Below are 22,371 nucleotides of genomic sequence, written 5' to 3' on the forward strand. Positions count from 1 at the left end.
TTGTTTCAGGTATTTTTTGTTATTGCAATGGTAATATAACTCATAATTTCATATAATATTCATATTTATTATATTATGTTATACTTTATATGTAGTTCATATATACGTTGCTTTATATGTTGTACTTTTTATTCGAATCATTCATGCTAAAACTTCTTGGCCCTTCAAGCTACTAATTCAAGCATCTTATTAATATAAAAAACTATATAAATAAAAGCATTCTATAACCATATGGGAAAAAATACTGTGTTTGAGCCACATGCAAATATACACTACGTTCAGCAATCTATAGGAAAATTGCTTTGAAAAAACTAAACTACGTTTATGACCAGAAATCACCCCGAAATAATAAATAAATAATAATATATATGTATATATATGTGTGTGTTTGTGTAGGTTTATAGTAAAGTATAATTATATATAAAATTTAATTAATAACTTGTGTATGCTCCGAAAAAGAAATCTAAATATACATGGCATTCTTTATCAAAAATCTGCCCAGTATCGAAATGTTAGAAATAAATCAATTATTTTCAAAAAAAAAAAATGTATTAATCATTGGAATATCTTATTCGGAGCATTTATATTATTACTAATTGCACTAAAAAATTAATATTAAATGTAATATTTTACCTAGCATAATTATTTCTTTGGTGTGCTCTAGTTGTATTTCTTCGTACAGGATTCGAAGGTGTATGCTGTGAAATTCGCATTGAACTAAAATTGGCGACCCTTCTGCCTCCGAAACCGCCTTTGTTGCCTTTTTTGTCTTGCTTGTTTGCTTCTTCATCTTTTCGTTTTTGTTCATTTGCACTGTTAATCTTAGCCCGAGCAGATGCTGCCAAATTTGCTAAATATATTTTGGAAAGCATACTTTTATACAAAGTGACGAACTATAAACATTTATTCGCAAAGTAAATTATACTGAAATAAAAATCTAAAAACAAAATATTATTGAAAATAAAAATCAAATAAATTTGTTAGAGCAGAAATTTTGTCTGAATAAATTTGAGCTTTTGAATAGTATTGAAAAATACTTCATAGTATGTAAAAATATTCATATTGTGATAGATTTTCCCGAAATTGTTGTTTTATAATATTAATGAACTTGAGTAAGATTTTCATAAATGCAATTTAGTAATATCATTAACAAATAAAAATTGCAAATTAGAGATTTAGTCAGTTATTTGTAAAAAAAAGAGGGATGTACTTCAGATTTCTTTTACTAAGAGTAGTTTTGCATAAAATTTTGGAATTAAGCTAGTCTTGTTCTTAACTTCAAAATGAAAATCATTTAAACTACACACCCACATTGGAGCAAGCTGCCACGGATTTTTCGTAATAAGGCCTAATTTTAAGAAACGAATGTATCATAAAGTTTTTTTTTCTAAAAAAAAACAATACTTTGCAAGTCATTAAATTGAGAATTAAATTTATATTTTTTATATTGTTTATCGTTTTTTTACAAATATCTTCAAAAATATGCATTTTAACAGAAATTTTATGATAAACAAAATTGTAGCAAGAAAGAAAACTGATCAAATCGGTAACAAAATCCAAATGTATGTAAAAAACAACTTCTTTTCATAATATCTCAAAAATAATTAAATGTACGTATAAAACTATAATGATCAAACATATAGATCTTTTTTTGGCAAAAAATGATTTTTTAATAAAAACCGTGGAAAATTCCGAACTTCAATTACCAATAACGTCGAAAATATTAGTTTTTTTTGTAGAAAACTGTATCTGTATTGTATATAATATATAAATAAATAAAATATTAACTATATAAAATAGTGTTTATTGTTAAATTAAACCTTTTAACGACATCCGAACACATTTAAAAAAGTTATACCACAGAGAAAGGGTGGCAACCTCTCCAAGGGTGGGCGTGAACTTCAAATCATTTTCACTTTTGATGTTAAGAGTAAAATGAACCCATTACCATCTCAGGCATATTGGGTCACAGAAAACGGAGCCAAAAATGATCTAGTAAATTATAATTAAGGTGACCATAATCTTTTAAGTCAACACCGGAAAGTTTTAGTTAAGCTAATTCAAGACGGGAGGGATGGGGGTTTTTAAAATAAAAAATGATATCTAAGAATACAATAACAAAATGAGTTTTTTTTATATTAATCAATTTTTTTTAAATCAGAGTTGCGGACTTTTAGTAAGAACTCGATTATTTGATTATAAGTATTACTTTCTTAATTATGATATTATATTATATTTTTTATCTGTTTGTTTCGCTTTTGAGCCTTGTATAAAATTCTATTCAATTTTCTTCAAAATTAATTTGGTTAATTTGCCTATTGATTTTGAAAAATCCGGGACAATCCGGGACAAAAGATCTAAATCTGGGACAAATATTGCTTTTAGAAAAACCGGGGACACGAGGTGAAAATCGTATGGTCACCTTAATTATAATAAGTTTTATTTTATATCAATACAAGAAAATGTAATTTTGGTTTTTGTGCATATGATTAATGCTAACGATAAGTAAATATGTTTCTAATACTCCTTCAGTTTTTTAATAATTACCAAAAGAGAACCAATAAAACAAAGTACTAAACTATAAATATAATCATACATATCTGTACAACAAATTATAGAAGTAAATCGTAAATTTAATATATTACTACGTTATATGGAATAGAAAATATTATTTTATATACATCATAACATCAATAAACTTAATCGCTCTTAACAAATATTGTTGACAGTTTATACAATCATGCAAAAATAATTGGACAAACATGCGGTACAGATGTACAACAATAAGTAGAAACAAATAAATAAATTAAAATTCTTAATGCACAACTGACCTAGATAAGAGAAACTTTATATTTCGATATTTATTACCCGATGTGAAGTAATAAAATATTTTCATAAAAATAACGTGCCTCATTTATGGAACGCACATAACATCTCGTATATGTGATTATTTTGTGAAAATTCACATACAACTATCGATACAACTTCAGAAATTGATGATTACTTACATTATGTAAACAGAATACTTAATTATGAAAAATGCTGATTTTGGAAATTAAAATTCAAATATATAATATTGAAGCAACAATAATACTAGTTATTTTAGTATTTGACTTATAAATACAAACAGCATATGATTAAGTTTCAGTTCCGCTCATAGTATCAAGTTTTTCTTCAAGACATTGTGAGCAATGACTAACCTCTTACAATTATATATGACTTAATAAATAATATACTGAATTATTTTATGACACATATTATGGGTGTTGAATGAAATTGCGTTAAAGAGTAATTAAAAGCGTAAAATGGATTAATGGTGTGCGAATTTCTACGCAACTTAACCATAGTCATATTCTCTGCTATATACAAAAGGCCATTCCAAAATTATATTTAGTTTTGAATGTTATTTTTTAGTGACAATCAGAAAAAGTCGCGATTGCGATCAATCTTTTCTGAATTATATGAACTTGAGGCAATTAGGGGGAAGTCCCGTAACGCCGGACGGCACCAAGCACCGGACACTCTATTTAACATGTATTATTTAGGCGAATATAAATCTTTTCATTTCAAAATACAATCCTTTCTTTTTTCAGGCGCAAAATCACAGCGTCACCTAAATATAAATGGAAGAAATTCTAGCGTATTTATGCATTTACATTTGAGTGGTATGCAAAGATAAAAGTTGTACTTGATTGTTATCAATCAATCATCAATATCAATTTTAGTAGATGCCATCAAATAAACAAAAATGTCTGTCCTAAGTCGTCCCTTAGTGCCGGACAGTAAACATATTGATATTTCTTGTGAGAATTTACGTAATTTATTCCAAATATTTAATTTTATTCTGTGTGAGTGCTAACGGTCACTACACACCCACATTGTTCGTATTTCCTTGTCAAAGAATGAAAAGCTTATGAATGCACTAGCTGAGAGCATCGGTGTGGCACAGGCAAAGGGTGGATGAATAGTGACTTTTTTTTTGCAATATCTTAGAATATTCGTCAAAGACACATGTGCAGGCATTCCAGAGCGTGGAGATGCCTACTTATGTGATCAATGCAGGTTATTTTGAAATTCCAGTACTAGGTGCCACTGTTTAAAATCAATTTTTTTGATAGCAAAGTTTGATTGATACCTAGTATTAATTATTTTTTAGCAAAGATTTCAGTTTTGTTAATTTAGTTTGATTTCTAGCTTTGTTATCTAACATAAATCATAACTTAATAAACATTTCATAAAATATTTTTTGATTCATTGATAAATAACCTTAGGTGTCCGCCACTTGGGGACTTTCCCCTATATTGTTATTTTCGACTGTAGTCCTATAAATACTATTTACGGTTACGGTTCCAAAATTTAAATGAACAAATAAAAATAAACCGAAACAACCAAAAAATGGTCACAGTTTCGATCAAAGTTTTAGATTGTACTAAAAAGCTCATAATATTCAAACTGCATGGTATTTTTTAAGATTTTTTCTTGATATTTAAAATCAATGCTTGGCTTGACGTTAGGATTTTGAACACCCTGTAATAAAAATGCAATTCGTCACCTAAAATAAAAATGCAATTCGTCTCGAACTATAGATGAATTCAGATTTAATATATAAAATAGGGTAGGAAGGGGCACAAAAGCCCAATTTGACTTTGAGCAATTATATTACGAAAGCCAAATCAATTATTGCGTATCAAATAACACACATCAAACAAACAACTATCTGACTATGTCCAGTAAAACTGTCAGCTAATTCACCATTCAGTAGAAATATATTTTTTGCTGTTTTTTTTAAAAATTGTCACATGGTTCTTTTCACACCATTGGCAGGGTAAAATGGGACAGCCAGAAGGCAAACAGGTCCAACGTGTTATTTTTAATTTTAAAAGGATTTCACAAAATAACAGCCTATAATCCAACAAATGCAAAATATATATTTCATAGACATATTTTTTATAGATATAACCTTGATCTGATACTTCGTCGGAAATAATCATTAGCAGAATTATTTCCAACAAAATAACTATTTTGTTAATTTATCTCTTATAAAATTGCTCTTTTTATCTTAATTTACATTTTTATTCACTATTTTTAAATGTAGTTAACAACTTTGCCAAGATAAAGACTCAGATGGTTCTTTTTACCCCACCCACATGTAAGCTTTTATAGAACTTATATAAAAAAACATTTAAATAATGTAGACTCAAAAATTAAGGCTTAGTCAGATAGAGAACAGTGCTCACAACCAAAAAAGCTAATAACAAAAGAAAATTCTTTTGTTATGGAATTTAAAACATTGCCGAAACGTTGAACGAATCAAATTCATGACTGGTTATACATCTTTTTCCTTCTGCTTTCAAATGTAGTTAATTCTCGACTTGTTTTTGAGATATCGGTGATGGACCTTTTTACCCGCGTACGTTTAGGCCCCGCTCGCCTATGTTTTCGATGGCAAAAACCAAATCCGGTGATATGCAATTTTTGCACGCAAAAAGATGTAATCAATAAAATTGTGAAAATGCATGGTAAAAAGCAGTCACTATTTATACATTTTTAATAAAAATCAATAATCATTAATTGATGAATATTTCTAATAAAATACCAGATAAAGGTTATATACATTGAATAAAATAGTTATTATTTCGCAAAATCTCTTTAAAATAGAAAATTAGACATTGCCCCCTGGTCGTCACAGTTTACCCGGCCTGGAGTGCAAAAGACCAGATGACAAAATAAAGAAAAAACGCAAATTAACACATTTCTACGACAAATTATCTGGAAGTTTCACTGCACTTGTTCAGATAGTTGTTTGTTTGATATGTGCTATTTGTTGTTATATTATTGGTTTGGTTTGCACAATATAATTACTCAGTTGTAAAATTGCGTATTCGAGAGTATTAACTTGTAATTTCCGAAATTATTATATTATAAGATATGAGCGACGCTGGGTTTTTGATGAAATGCATTGAACTAAATCTGACTATTCAAATTCTTTGATAAATTATTCGTTTCACTAAATATAGTTTTTGTTAATAATTAAAATTATTACCACGGTATATATCAATCTTATGCTCATCTCATTGGATATCCATGTTACGATTTGATATATTCCAACTTTCATCATAATAAATACTGTTTTAATTGAAGAAAAGTAATTACTTTGTAAGAATACCCTAATCTTAAATACCACTATACCTAAGTAGTAGCTAGAAGCAAATGTAGAAATCAGTTCTTTCAAGATAAGCTGCTTTGATAAATATGAAATATATACCTATAAAATTTAAAAAGGGAATTGAGGTTATAGGTTTAAAACTCGAATAACGCACCAGTTTTGTATTTGGGAGCAAAAAATTAGTACTATTCATTGTATACTCTTTTATAACGATACTCGAGAGAAAATCCGAGATCAAAGCTTTTATGTGTACATATGTCATAATTTTACTGATTATACATTATAAGCTCAGATTGAAACTTATATATATATATTCTTGAAGCATTACAAATTATCAAGTTAATTTTTGGCTAATATTTACAAGATAAATCTGTTATATCATAACTATAATATTATTTTCTAACATATCATTGCAATTTGCATAATTGCAAATCACCCTCAATCCGATACTTCACAACAAGAACCTATCTTCGTTAAATCAAATATATAAATAATTAAAACTATCACACTTAGCATTTAAATAATATAACAAAAAGTGCGACGTGTTTACAAATAAATAACCACATTACATACGTTAAGGAATAATGATTATTTAATCATTATCATCTATAAAAAACCAATAAGATTTCCATGCCAACTTAAACCCAGCAGCAAGCAATAAAAGAATAAAAAGTCCGCGCCACCAGCAAGCAGAAGAATTGGTAGAATCCTTTATAACTCACCAGCGCTGGTCTGCTTTCTTCTGGCCTGCACCATACCATAAACCACAGCTGCCAAAGAATGGACTTGGCTTGGTTGTCTTTGGAATGGCGGCGGTCTTGTACTCTTACGACCGAGGACCCAGAAAGTTTCCATTTTTCCTTTACCTTTTACTTCGATGAGACCTCTAGATTGAACTTGGTACCCCCGGGCTGACAGAACCTATTGAAGATTATTATAATGATATTACCTATAGATAAACAGTATAAATTTTACCATATTTATGTATTATATTTGAAGAAATGAATACAAGTAGTATTTATGAAAAATGTAATCAATTGCTTTCACTTAAAAAAGTAGTACAAAACTTAATTTAATGAATGTTTATTACAATGTTCATATAAAATTATTTTTAAAAATAACTATTTTTAACTGCAAAATATTGGTTCTCATCAAGTTAGAAGAGTTAAAATTCAAGTTAGAAGAGTTTTTGGTCAGTTTGGCGTAAGATAGAAAATAAATAAAATAGGGAGATAGGTTGGTTGTACCAGTTTTTTTAATAAATCTTTTTTGAAAACAACTGATTATATTTCTACAAAATAAAGATGGATAACTATTATCATAGTATTTAGTACGATTTTGTATGAAAAATGACGCGTAACATAGCCTTGCCATAACATTGGTCTATTAGACAGCAGAATCGGCTCATAAAATTCGTTACTATTTGATATTTATTACTGTCAAATAAATAACTAGTGGTGTGTATGGCATCGTGCCTTAAGTACTTCCCGTACCGTAACGAAATGTTCGAGGAATATTAAATATTTTCAAATAGATTATTATAAATATCGTAATATTATCTAATATTTATAAAAATTATGTAAACTGAATTGCAAAGTTGAAAATATTTGTTTAAAGTATATTAGAACTTAAGTCAGAATTGCAAATAAAATCTGAATTATTTTCGATATAAAAAAAAATTGAAAAAAAAAAATTGAAACAATTTTTTCCAGAACCAATTATTTTGTTAAAACAAGCAGAAAATTCTTTGAGTCATTCAAATCGGACGCTTAGTTCTCTCAAAAACTGCAATTTTTTGCATATTCAGCTCTGTATCTCCAAAACCGCTGGACCTGCCTTTGCCCAAAACTAATTACCACTTCTCCCCGTCATTACAAATTGAATGTTTTTTGGAGCATTCAAATCCGATGCTCCGGTCTCTCAATATCTCGATTTCTATTATCTGCATTCTTTGCTCCGTATCTCCGAAACGGCTGGACATGCCTTCGTCAAAAACTAATCAGCACATCTCTTTATCAATATGAATCGAATGTTCTTTGAACCATTCAAATCGGTTGATCCGTGCGCCCGAAAACGTGGACGACAAATTCATACATACATACACATATCCATTTTTTCTGAGGTATGCCAAAATGTTCAGAAACCTTCAAAACGTGAAAAAATGTAAAAATTTTCAATTTCGATTTTTGGACGATTACGATAATTTACCCTACGGAAAAATAATACCCTACGGGAAGTTAATAATCGATTTTAAATTTAAAAAACAAGTAAAGTTAGAATTTTTTTTAACAATTATATTTGAAAGTAGAGCAAAAAAGATGTATAATCAATATAGACCTTGATTTTCACGACGTCGCCGTCAGGAAATAAACGGAAATGTTTGAAAACCCATAACAAAATTTTCTTTCGTTGTTAGTTTTTTGGGCTGTTAGTTTACGAGACCTTGATATAACTATTAGGTACACGTTATTTGATTATTTTATAAGATGTATATTTATTTTAAGTTATATTCAACAGTTTTTTTTATATAAACTCTATACGAGTATAACGTGTGAGTGGGGTGAAACACCAACTGGACCTTTATACTCGCAAAGGTGTAACAGTAGTAAATAAGAAAGTAAATCAAGTTAACAAAAGTAACTTTATAAGAAATAAGTATATAGATAATTATCACCACTATGCTGATGATTATTTCTGACAAAATACCAGATCAAGATTATGCATTAATTGTTTTTGCATTAATTGTATAATGTAACTATTATTTTGTGAAATTCCTTCAAACTTAAATATAAAGCATTCGATCAGTTTGCTTCCTGGCTGTTCTATTTTTCCCCGCCTATAGGGTGAAAAAAAACAGGTGACAAATTTATGAAAAACAGCAATGATGAATTCGAATTAGCTCGATGTTTTACTGAACACAGTTAGATAGTTGTTAGTTTGATGTGTTATTTTTTGTGATATAATTGGTTTGGTTATCATAATATAACTGATCAAAATAAAATTGAACCTCTGTCCCCGCTCTATCCTACACGTGACATTGTATCGTAAGTTAAAATCTAAATTTCGGATTTAGATCGGCCAAGAATTTTTATTATCAAAAATGCGGAGTTCAATATGTTGCAAATATTAGCAAACTGAATTTTCTGGCAAAAACATTACCTTTTTTTGTGAGAACAGAACAATAATATATATGCATGCAGAGTCAAAATGTGTATTTACAAAAAAATAAGACATAAAATTATCATATTCACTCACATCAGCCGTATAACGAGGTACTTGGATGCAACCCATTGCTCCCGTTGAATCCATTCTCGATGCCTCGTTCACAGTATTTCCCCAAATGTCGTAGACTGGTTTGCGGGCACCAATGACACCACCGACCAGAGAGCCACAACTCAAACCAACCCGGAGTCGGAAGTGGTTGAATGAATGGGTGTTAACGTCATCCAGACGATGGCGCATGGCGATCGCAAAGTCAACAAGGGCGCATACGTGCTCCAGTTCATCGACACAACCCTTCGGGGAAAAATGATATATTTAAGTTAATAAAATTATTAACTTTAGGTAAACAAGTGTGTAGTAGAAAATAAGGTGCCATGAATGCTATGGAGATAGCTTTTGGAAAATTTATCATATGTCTAAAATATAAAAATAATATAAAAATTGAAAGCTTTAATAATTAACGGGTTTCATGATATGACATTTTCAATAGCATAAGATGGAGAGATAAGCATATTTACGTTATATTCGTTACGCGCGAGTGTACTGGTTCTGGTTTGTACAATTTTTCAATGTGTTCTACAAATTTGATTTGAACAATATTTACAGTACTAAAAGAGAAAAACAATAGACTTTCGAATAACGCTAATAAATAAGTAATTAAACAAAACGCACTATTCGAAAACATTAATTTAAAAATTATTTTATCCTTTTTAGCTCATAATAAAGGAATACTTAGCATATATTACTATACATTATGTAGTCTAAGCCAATATGAGTAGAATCACATAACTTTTTTTTCGATATCTTTTATGGTTACGCCGAAAATTGAGTTTGAAAAAGGGGCCACTCTGGCATATTTTCAATGATATCTCGGCCATAAGGTGAGATACAAAGTTGAAGTTTGGTATATCAAATGTTTTCAAAAAGACCTTCAAAATGACGTGTAAATTGTTCAAATACAAGGGTGTGAGTCGATTATGTATGGCAATGAGCCCACACCTTGCTTATTATGTACTCGACTGGCAGACCCTTGCAACCGTCAGAATGGGCTGGCTTTTTACATATGCTTTCTGAACAGTTAAAAGAATACACCCTCAAAATTTGAGCATTGTGGGAGGAAGTTATGAAAAAAATTTTTTTGACATTTTCACAAATTGAAGGGATGATGACGCAACCGCGGAATGACTGCCAGAATAAACTTTCTTAATGGGTCGATAATAAAATATCATTAAAAAAAATTCTAGCTCTGAGAAAACAGGTTAGTCAAATAGTTCACTGGCTCTTCAACTATTATACTTGTAGAAATAAATAGAAACTAATAATCTGGAGTATCAGTTTTTGTAAGTTCATATTATGCGATATTACAAATTTATAATGTTCAATATCAATGCCTTTAAAAACGATTTCTTTTAAAAACGAATGTAATTTGCATTAATTTAATTTTTAAAATTAAATATTTCACTCCTTAAAAAAATCTTTAAAGAAATAAGCGTATTTAAAAACAATAATATCAAAATTATACCTATACATCTGGGTGTTTTTTTAGAGTAAGCATTTTAAGTTCTGTTTAAAGGTAAATGTTGCAGATAATAGAAATATTCAAATAATTACCTGTGTTGGATTTAACCCCGAAGCAGCCATGTAAGTTGCGCCTACAGTCTTTATTTTCTCGATGGGTTTGAATCGTGCTTCATCCAACAATTCATCAAAGTCCGCAATAATTTCATTGAGCAATCGTATACATTCCATTCCTTTATTGATGTCCTCAGAATAAAACTCAGTGAAATTTGGAATACTCGCAAACATGACTCCGACGTCCGCTCGCCATTGAGAATACAGTTCCTGGGACATATCAAATTTCACCTAATCAAATTAGGTATTAATATTTTGAAATAAAACAATAAATTTCAACCACAACCATTTCCATGAAAAGAACACTTCTTCGCAATATTGATCGAATGGAACTATAAAATTGTACATAATTTCCTTTTGGTGTTGTCCTTCAATTTTTTTTTCATTATATGTGGAAAGTAGAAAAAAGCGTAATTTTCATAATAGCAACATGAATATTTAATTTCTAATGCAAATTAAAAGATAAATGATTTGTATTCGTATTGTTCGTACAATTATTTGATTAACTTTCATTTCAATATCATTATTAATTATAATTTAATTGAAAGTATATCATTACTAGTGTTACCGCTACAAAAAAGAGTTCTTCTTCTAAAATTATTTTCATTCAATAACCTCTCCATTAGAACATAAATGTTGGTTAATCTTGATGACTTATTAACATTTGAAGATGATGCTGAAAAATAACTGATATATTAATTGAAATTATAAAGTGAAACTATGAAATATTATTATATAAGTTGATAAATGATTATATTGGTTAATGATATTATTACATTTATTAATTATACCAATCATATTAAAAATTAGTTGTCAGTGGCATTTTGCCTTAAGACAAGTTGCATGGACTTCCCAATTTGTGTAAAAATTGACTTAATCAACCGAAATTGAGATTTACTTATTCATGTACATTTTCTAAGAGTTTATTTTGAAAATGAAGTCTTTGCTTTCACTAAAAACTAAACATTTCCAATACTTAATTTCTCAAACGCATTTAAAACACATGCTTGTATATTATAAAAGCGCCCATCACAAATTTTAATGAATTTAGTGCTTGACATTTCAGTGCATGAACTTTATTGCCATGTCCTGGGGTCCTTAGCGCCCGCATGCAACATTTTTTCTAGCGCCCCCCCCTATTAATTTTCACCGTTTTAACAGTTTATCATTAAAATTATATAAATATTTACATATTTTTTTAAAATTATTTTTTAATTATTCTGGATTTAGTACACAAAAAATTAGATATAATCTAGAAGGGTATAAAATATATTGATTTTAAATTTATTTATTATTATCGATATCAATAAATAAAACAATCCCTGTCATAATTTCACATTTTAGTAATATTCAATATGTAATAAATTGGTTAAAGATGTAAGTTCGACTACCATAGCAAAAGAATTAATATTTTTATTAGATTGAAATTATAGAATTTAAGAAATGCATTTCAGAAATAGTATTTATTATTTTGAAATAAAGATCTTGATATCAAAATAATAAATACTATTTCTGAAATGCATTTCTTAAATTCTATAACTTTAATTTAACAAAAATATTATGTGAAATAAATACATTAATTTTTAATTATTCTGGATTTAGTGCACAAAATATTAGATATAATCTAGCGTATAAAATATATTGATTTTAAATTTATTTAAAAAATCGAGGCGATTCGGAGGTTGATTATAATCAAGTATTTTGAAATTTTCAATTATTTGTAACGTATGTGCAATATTAATATTTAAAAAAACTAGCATTCAGTTTTCAAACATAACACTCGTATTTCATGTTGGATTTTTAAAATTTTAATTTAATTTAATTTTTCATCATTTACAATATCCAAAATTGCGTCGTAAACTTTTCCTTATTGATATCGTAAGAGCCGTCATATTCAGAGTATCAGCTTGTTGTATTAAAGTTAAATTTTTAACGTATTTTAGAAGTATTGTTCAAAAATCAGTAAAAAATGCAAAGAAATTACACATTTCTTGAACAATGTTGAAAAATAAAACTTATTATATTTGATATGTATTATTTCTGTATAGTTAATAATTATTAAATTTAGAGTATGGACACCACTAGGTATGAAACAAGCCTTAAGATTTTCGTTCCAAAGTAAATTTTGCTTTCATTTTTCATATTTGTTCCACGCATGTCTTCAACATTCAAAGTTCATCAGATGCGAAATATTTGCAACAAAAGCAAAAGTTACAATTCAATTTCTTGGAATAAACAAGTCATTTTCTAAGCACTGACTCCCCATTTTTTATAATTTGTTTATATTTTTTTAACAAATTCCGATTCAACTAAATCAGTTAGCAATTTTTCGTCAATAATGCCCAACAATTAATTTAATCTTTTGCAGGTTTGCGCTTAAGGGATTGAACACTAGATAATTTCTTTTTCGATTCCACGGTAACTTCAAACAAAGAAAAAAAATGAATAAGTAGATTAAGCAATAAACAGAGCTGTTATTTACTAATTTGTAGAATTATTAATCGGTTAATTGTTTCTACTGATATCACATTGCAAAATAAATATGCTTTTTGTGTCTGCGTATCCCTATTTAAGTTAAATTATTTATTATAATTTATTAAGTATTCTAGATTTTAAATAAATAATTCTAGATTTTATATAAAAAATATAAATATTATATTATAAATTTAATTTCCGAAACTCGTTTTTTCGCCCCCTAAGGCTTGCGCCCGCATTTTTTGCATGCATCGCATGCAAGGCAGGACCGGCCCTGGCCACGTGTTATATATATATTCATATTATTCAATATTATACAATATTAGGCATCTGCTATAAGAAAAAAATGGCTCGATTATGTATATTATGCGCGTAGTTCTTGATGTTATTTATTCATTTAAATTAATGGTAACATTTTTACATAGACAAGTTTTGACCACTCTTTGTTAGGTGACTTAGATATAAACAATCTATTTAGATAATTATTAATTAATTTATGTGAACAAACCCATAAACATGAGATAGCAAGATTTATGCGAAAAACGGTATAAAAAAACACTTCCAAAGAAACGATTTAGCTGATCGTCTCGCAAATTCAATCGCGACACCTCCATTTCGAGTTTAAACCAATGGCTGTTAAGAAAATGTCTACAAAATTCAAATTTTAGCCCATCACAACATAAATACGATTTTTGGCACAAATTTTAAAAGTATTATTTTTTAAAACTTTGATGTGAGTTCTTGTTGAGTTACATCTAATGGCTTTTGAACTTTTAAAATCGGTCTAACCGATCGTGGACGAAATAAAAATCGTGGACGAAAGTTTGAAAAATAGGCTGTAATAAGTTTGGTAAAAGCTGCTTCAGAATGACTTGAAACGTGCAGAGAACATAAAGTTAGCAAATCGGAATTTTTGTCGAAAACAAACTACACGGAAGAAAAAATTGAATACTCTAAATTGTAACTTGGGGCCTGCAAACGCAATTTATCAAAAAATTAATTTATGATAAATATATAAGACAATCAAAACAAATATTTGAAGTTCGATATTTTTCAATTTTTTGAATTTTATCATGTTTAGGTATGAATTAGGTTGCGTAAATGTTATCAAATTTTAATATTATATTAATCACAAGTTCTATTTTAGAATTCACTTAAGTATTTTTAGCTATTTTAGTATTATTAGGATTGTGAATACTTTAGCATATTTACTAATACTTCTGTTGATAATGATTGGTGAAAATAATTGTGAAAAATGGATTTTTTAACCCCATAATCTCTCATATATAATTTTTATGCACATTTAAATAACTGGAGAAAAAATTGTATTTTTCTGACCAAAAATTTAGCTTCAATTGATTTGCAATTCTTAAAATGGCAATCAAACTTACTACATTTGACTCTACTCTAGTAGATTTACTAATATTTATTTTATATCACATTACTGTTTGGAAATGAAAAATGCGTGTCCAAAAAGTAAATAATTTAAAAAAAAACTAATAATAAAAATAATAAACAAGGAAGTGAAAAGGAATCCAGCTTTCACTCAGGCAGAAAACAATTTATTATTATTATTACATTAATATATGCTTTTAAATTTGTTACTGTAAATTAAAATTTGAATCAAACTAATTGTTTAATAAATGAATATTTATCTGTGCGAAATTACCAAGAAACCAGAATGAATTAATACTACTGATTACTAATGACAAGACTTTACAAAATTGTAATTCCTAAATAATATTAACTTGTTAGTAAGATTATTTTGAACATAAAGATATTATTACTATCCATGCAATATTATTAATTATACTTACATCAGGTTGCCTATCTTCCGAAAGAAAATGATGAGCCACATGATCCGGTAGAATATTCTTAAGCAGTTGTGTATTATTATGTCTTGTGTCAACCATATCTGCAAGTTCTCGTTCTGCTTGCTGCTTCCACAAGAAGTCTAATCTTGAGGTCACTTCAACTAGGCGGGCATGGTAAGTAACCATCACCAAGAAGACAGCCAACAGAATCAACATCTGAGCAGAGAGCGACATTCCCATTCTTAAAGAGAAAAATTAGCATTAATAAAAAAAAATTTAAACTGATAAACTTGTGAAATTATTTGAACAATTTAGTATATAATATTATTGGTGTAACAAATAAAGCCAACTTACTTTCTTTCCAGTACTGGGTCATGAAATGCATCTGGGTACGCCAACATGATCAGGAGGGTATACACGGTTACCATTATAATTGCCAAACAAGTTTTCACTAAATAATACAATTTCAAGGCGGTTGCCAAAGCTACCAAGCATAAGACCCAAGTAAATACTACATATTCCGGATGAATGCATTCTCTTGGCAAAATTTCTGGTTCTTCATCATCCTCATCATCGAAAGTCGGTGCCTCTTGTTGCTTTTGCTGCACCATTTCTGCTTCTTGACGCATTGCTAATTTTCTGTTACTCTCCTTAATAGCTTCAACATCAGTAAATTCAATATCAAATCTTTTTCGCCTCTTGTTTTCAATTTGAGGAGGGTTAGTTAAATTTAGAGATTGTTCTAATAGATTTGAATTGGTAAAATTCAATGTTTGATCTAATACCAATTGTTTGATACAATCATCAGTGCAATTAGCCGTTTTGGGATCATCACTATTTATAGTGATATTATGATGTATTGTTGCAGTAACAAAAATATTCACAACATTGGAATTATTTTTTACGACGGTATCTGTTTGTATAATAGGAAGCTCATTTTGAATTTCGTTTATTAGAGGTTTAGTGATGTTTTTGTTCTGTGTCAATGGACCAACTGCGATTAAGTATAGAGGCTGTACTAATGAAACCTCATTCAAACCTACAACTAATTGTGTATTTTCCGAAGAATCGTGATGGCTTTTGGTTGTAGCAGTAATAGCAGTTTGTAATTCGTCATCATATTCATCTACAACTAAAAGTGAAATATGTTTGTTATAATACTGCAATTAAACATTTCCATATTATAGTATTCACAAACCTGGCATTTGGCATAATAACAAGCTTATAGAGCTTGCAGCAGACATTAGGATCACGATGACGCAAATAAAAGTTGTTCGAGACATTCTGTTATGAACTAACATAGAAGAAGTTTTTTGCAAATTTTTTGGAAGTTGGTGAAACTCTTCGGCCATTACCTGTCAAAAATGAATAATTTATAATTTTAAATAATTTTGAAAAGTATTAACAAAATATTAATTTCGTACCAGAACAGATGCACATGTCAACAAAAACGTAGTGGCTGTCAGACTTATCACTAAAGCAGTACAGCTGAAAAAAAGATAATTTTATATAAACATCTTTATTATTTATATGAGATTAGATTTAATACCTTGGAAGAATTATCGCTTGGCACATCACGACGAAGACCCAAACTATGAAACAACATAACATGTTTGATTTGAACATGTCTTCGCGTACTTGACAAAATTTTCCTTCCAGAGATCCATCTTTGAAATTCAATGTCCATGGATTTACATTATCATTTCTCATTCTTTTATTGCTTTCTATTTCAATACTATGATCTATGATGTCATCGACCTAAATTAAGATATAGAAAATGGTTAGATAACTAGGCTTATTAACTTCCCTGTTTATATAAAAAATTATGATAGCACATGGATTATAAAATAAAATTGTTATTTGCAGCGCAAGTTTGTGCAAATTTTTGCTAAGTTTTAATATTTTATGATTTTCCAAATTCATGTTTCTATTTTTGAAATCATTCTGAATTGTTCAAGACCAAAATTAGATAAACTATATATGTGCATATGAGTCGAAATTTGGCGTACAAATTTATAAACGATGAAACCAGATAGGGACTGGAATTTTTTTGGCAAAACTTTTTTTTACATTTACCAGGTGAATCCAAAACTTATCCTTGGGGATGTTAACAATGCATTAACATATTTTTTAAATTATTTATCATAATTATAATCAAGATCACATACTACATTTAACTTTACTCTAAATACCAACAATTGATTAATTTAATTATTACTGTTTCATACAAGAAATAAAATAAAACTAAATTTCTACGAGATAAATATTTATGAGTACAAAGATACATAATTTCCAAATTACCTGCTCGGTCATGCTGAGTGATACATTTCTAGAATCAGTGGAAGGTGGTGGTTTACCTCTATAGGAAGCATTGTGATCTAAAAAGTCATCATCTAATTCACCAGTAGCTGAAGTATTTAGCTAAATGCATAGAAATACAAAATAAAAAATCATAATCTAAGTGCGAACTAAATAACTAAACTGATGCCAAGTATTGCACAATTAATAATTATTGTTTAAAATATTAGGAATATGAGTATGTAAAGTTGATCAATAGTTGTTTGTTCATTTGGACAATTATATTTATTAGGCACTATAAAACTCTATTTAATCTTCAAGTAACATATCGTATCCCTAATTATACGGCACAATTGAGGTATTTCGTCATAAATACAAATAGAAAATTGTTTCTAAATCTATGATATGTTGCTGCAGATCCTATTGATTTTCTTGAACTGTTAATATATATATTCTGCTATCAATATGTTTAAAATGCTTAATTAAACAATGTTTTATTTTCTTCTGTCTAAAATGATCTAATTTTTTGACTACTGCAAATAGTCAATAAAGATAGGAGAAAGTCTTTCGAGTCATGGTCGGAAAGAAAACATAATTATGTCTTGGATATAAAAATCTTTTTTTATTATTTATTTTGCGTCCCGATTCGATTTTGATATCTTTTTGAAGTAAAACTTCTTTAGGCGCGACTATAGTGTAAATCCGTACAAATGCAACGGAAGTGCGTTACGGCAGATAAGATAAGATAAGAGTCGAGTGCCAATGATTCGTCATTCGCTCTCGATGATATTATCTAAATGCTAATTACAATGACAATCCGATCATGCCTGAATCATCTGAAGAATGACTTTAATTACATTATTGTTTTTAGATATTGTACATAGTTTTAATGCTATTATAAATATATAATTTATAATTTATCATTACATAAATGTGTATAATCGTTGGCACTGATAAATATCTGCATCACGAGTGTTACCACATTACTAATAAAGATTATTCAAAATTGTCATATGATGTATTTATTTTTACTTAAATGCTATCTTGTACAGTAGCAAATAAGTTTTACTTCAATCGCGTGTGAACCTTACGCGCACTCTCATTTTTTTCTTTTTTTTAACTTTTAATAAAATTAACTCTCACACCTATAAACATCCGCTTGACAACGGCAACCTGTGTGTACGAGTGTTACCTATAGATGATCAAGTGTGTCGACATTTGCTTCAAAATGTATGTCACTCTGAGTTAAATTATTGAGTTTTAATTTGTTATTTTAATTTTTAGTTATGCAGAAGAGTAATTTTCAATTTTGAAATATGTTTTTCAAGTGAGCGTAAGTTAATGTAATCGTCGAAATATCGAAATTGAAAATTTGTGTATATGTTCACGTTTTGAAGGTTTCTGAACATTTTGGCATACCTTAGATCAAATAAAAATGTATGTGTGTGCGCGTGTGTGTACGTATGAGTATGCATGCATGAATACAATTTTTCGTCCACTTTTTTGGGCGCACGGATCAACCCATTTGAATGGTTAAAAAAATATTCGATTCCTATTGGTAGATATGCTGATTAGTTTTTGGCAAGGGCAGGTCTAGCCATTTCGGAGATACGGAGCAAAGAGTGCAAACGATAGAAATCGTATTTGTGAAAGAACGGAGTATACGATTTGAATTATCAAAAAAGTGTTCAATTCGTAATGATGAGAAGTAGTGATCAGATTTTGGTAAAAGCAGGTTACTGTTTCGAAGACACGGAGCTAAATATGCAAAAAATTGCAGTTTTTGAGAGAACAAAGCATCCGATTTCTGCTTGTAATGACGAAGCGATTGCTTTTGGGAAGAACAAATTTTGTTTTTTCATTTTTTTTAAATTTCTAGAATATATTATGACACGGAAAGATACAGCAATTTGCTTTAAGGCCTTACACTACTAGTTAATGACGTTGATTAGAAAATTTCGAAACATGTTGTGTAGCAAGTACGTGGACGTTATGCTGGTCTGCAAGCAAACACCGCCTTAGCGAAAGTATGTTGACAATGACAACTATCAGAATATTACATAAAAATAACTAAATAAATATCAATCACCAATTTGCGAATAGAAAGTTCTTAAAATTAGAGAAATGTGAATAATATTTGATAAACTAGATATTCTAAAAAAAATTAAAACATTTCTATCAAGTAAAATTTTTTTGATAAACTAGAGTATCTAAGAAAATTAAGATCTTTCTATCTACGTACGTTTTCAAATGGAATTTCAGGAATCCAGTCAGTGGTAATTTCTTCATCAACCGAAGCAGATGCCGCCCTCGTCTTCCTAGGCATTGTGCGTTCCGGAACCTTATCCATCATTTCAGAATTGCTGGCACACACGGATGGCCTTTCGTCTTCTGACCATAGCCTTTGATTAAATATACTGTAAATATATTTAGTTCTAATGCCGGATTGAACATAAACTCTGTAATAATTGATTGAAAGATATCACACGAAATAAGTTCTTATGTTTACGTGGTGGCATCAATTCATCGACCACAAAAAAAAACATAAAATTTTTTTAAATTTAAAAGTTTAAAAAATTATATAAGAAGATTATTTTTCTGATGAAATACCAACATTTGTTAACAGTACACTATATATAAAAGTTATTAAAATATATGTTTTTGAAAAATATTATCTTCGTTTCCATATTGCTGGTTAAGCTGCTCTAGCTTAACTCCAAAGTAATTGAAGTGCAATAAAATCTAATTACATGATTTAGATATAATATGTCGTTTCCAATGACATTAATCTGAGCGAAAACCTTTTAAAATACTTTTTGAAATAATCTGACTTTATAACAAAAAAAACATCAGAATTATGTAACATCAAGTCGGGGGTTCCTCAAAGGAGTGTTTTAGGGCCACTATTGTATCTCATATATACACACGACATTCCAACTGATAGTAATGTAATAATTGGAACTTTTGTCGATGATACAGTTGTCATGGGAACTCATACAAATGCATCCGTCGCAACGTCAAAAGTTCAACAATATGTCTCCGAAATTGAAAAGTGGCTCAATAAGTGGAAGATTAAAATAATTGAAACAAAATCTAGCTATATAACCTTCACAACAAGAACCCTGGACTGCCCAAGCGTAAAAACAAACAACATAGAAATACCGAAATATGAGAGTGTAAAATACCTTGGGATTCATCTCGATAGAAAGTTAAGCTGGTCAATACATATCAAAATGAAAAGAAAACAGATAGAGAAGAAGTTCAGAGAGTTGTATTGGCTAATTGGCAAGAGTTCAAATATGTGCTATGAAAACAAGCTCCTTTTATATAAAACAATAATTATCCCAATCTGGACATACGGCATTGAGCTATGGGCTCAATGCGCAAGCAATTCAAATATAAAAAAAATACAAGTAGCGCAATCGAAAATTTTAAGATGCGTTGTGAACGCACCCTGGTATGTTACAAATGACAGCCTACATAAAGACCTAAAAATAAAAACTATTAATGAGATGATAAAAGAAAGGAGCAAAAACTATCACGAAAAACTACCAGGTCACCCAAACATATATTTAAAAGAATTAAGCGAGGAATATCCCACACGAAAATTGAAAAAAAAATGGCCGTACGATCTTAAATAAAATGTCAAAAATAAAAAAGAGAGAGATATCTCATAGGAGATAATCTCTTAAATGCATTAACACCAACATCATATCGTCTTAAAAAATGTATATTATTTTGATTAACAATAAAACTATGCAAAAAAAAAATTCATAAACACATATATAAACATACTACATACGTATTTGTAGATACAATTACCCGAAAATAAAATTATTTACCTAGGTCTTGACACAAGTCTTCTGCGCGGCCTTAATGGTTCAGCTTGCTTAATTAGATATGTTTGAACACCATGTTCTCTTAAATAAGGATCTCTAGACTCGCCTTCACCTGGTTCAACTTCATATACCCCATTCAGACAGGCTAATGTAGCTGCTGATATGTGAACGCGACTGGGGATGATAAAAACAATTATGTTATGAAAAATAATGCCATAAGTGGTTAGAGTGATTCAAAGAATATTATTTAATATTACCCAGGTACACCGCCGCTTTCCATATGATTGGCTAGAGTTACGTCGTAAGACCAAACATCGAACTGCCATTTTCGCAATCCAAGGACCCCACATAACACAGACCCGCTGTGTATTCCTATCCGCATGTTGAGATCTACCTGATCGATCGCAAATGAAACAATTAATAAAGTAAGATGAAAGAGGAATTATTTCTTAAAGTAGATTGCAAGAACTTTCTCAAAAATTATGTCGAAATCAAGCAAATATTTTTGTGATAAAATGGTTTCAACTGCTAATCTTTGTTTTTCAAGAATTTTTCGTGTAAATTTCATTTGACACTAACTAACCATTACTAACTAACTATTACTAAAGAGAATTGGAATAAACTATTTAAAAATAAATAATTTTAATTAGATTTGGACGAGAAATCCTCAGATGATGTCTTAAGCAGAAAATAGGTATATGCATGCTGATGGCACATTATTTATTAACTTTCCAAAGGATGTGATTATGCTTTCGCCAAAAAATCGGATTTACTAATTGTATGTTTTCTCGGCGTTTCAAGTCATTTTGAATTACTTGTGTGTAAGGTAGAGCAGGGCTTAAAGCTCAATCGGTAAAAGGTCTACCACCATCATCCCCAAAACAAATAAAGTATAGATTTTTTTAACGATACTATTTTAAAATTA

At 29.3% G+C, this 22,371-nt stretch overlaps 1 protein-coding gene across 1 annotated transcript in view; it reads right to left on the reverse strand.

Annotated features, from left to right (window-relative positions):
• Positions 1 to 629: 629 nt before the first annotated feature.
• LOC113371275 (adenylate cyclase type 8-like) overlaps positions 630 to 22,371 on the reverse strand; it is a 76,936-nt gene continuing 55,194 nt past the window's right edge. The window contains exons 11-23 of the mRNA XM_026611908.1: positions 21,704 to 21,840; positions 21,450 to 21,620; positions 19,850 to 20,024; positions 17,611 to 17,730; positions 16,859 to 17,067; positions 16,734 to 16,797; positions 16,508 to 16,664; positions 15,664 to 16,441; positions 15,313 to 15,550; positions 11,000 to 11,230; positions 9,422 to 9,682; positions 6,889 to 7,087; positions 630 to 850 (exon numbers count right to left, since the gene is read on the reverse strand). Of these exons, the coding sequence (XP_026467693.1) occupies positions 630 to 850; positions 6,889 to 7,087; positions 9,422 to 9,682; positions 11,000 to 11,230; positions 15,313 to 15,550; positions 15,664 to 16,441; positions 16,508 to 16,664; positions 16,734 to 16,797; positions 16,859 to 17,067; positions 17,611 to 17,730; positions 19,850 to 20,024; positions 21,450 to 21,620; positions 21,704 to 21,840 (2,961 nt within the window). The remainder of the gene's footprint in view (positions 851 to 6,888; positions 7,088 to 9,421; positions 9,683 to 10,999; positions 11,231 to 15,312; positions 15,551 to 15,663; positions 16,442 to 16,507; positions 16,665 to 16,733; positions 16,798 to 16,858; positions 17,068 to 17,610; positions 17,731 to 19,849; positions 20,025 to 21,449; positions 21,621 to 21,703; positions 21,841 to 22,371) is intronic.

The sequence above is a fragment of the Ctenocephalides felis genome, unplaced genomic scaffold, assembly GCF_003426905.1.
Source record: "Ctenocephalides felis isolate EL2017-DRISC unplaced genomic scaffold, ASM342690v1 CF-g0.4_SCAFFOLD_01492, whole genome shotgun sequence".
NCBI classification, from domain to species: Eukaryota; Metazoa; Arthropoda; class Insecta; order Siphonaptera; family Pulicidae; genus Ctenocephalides; species Ctenocephalides felis.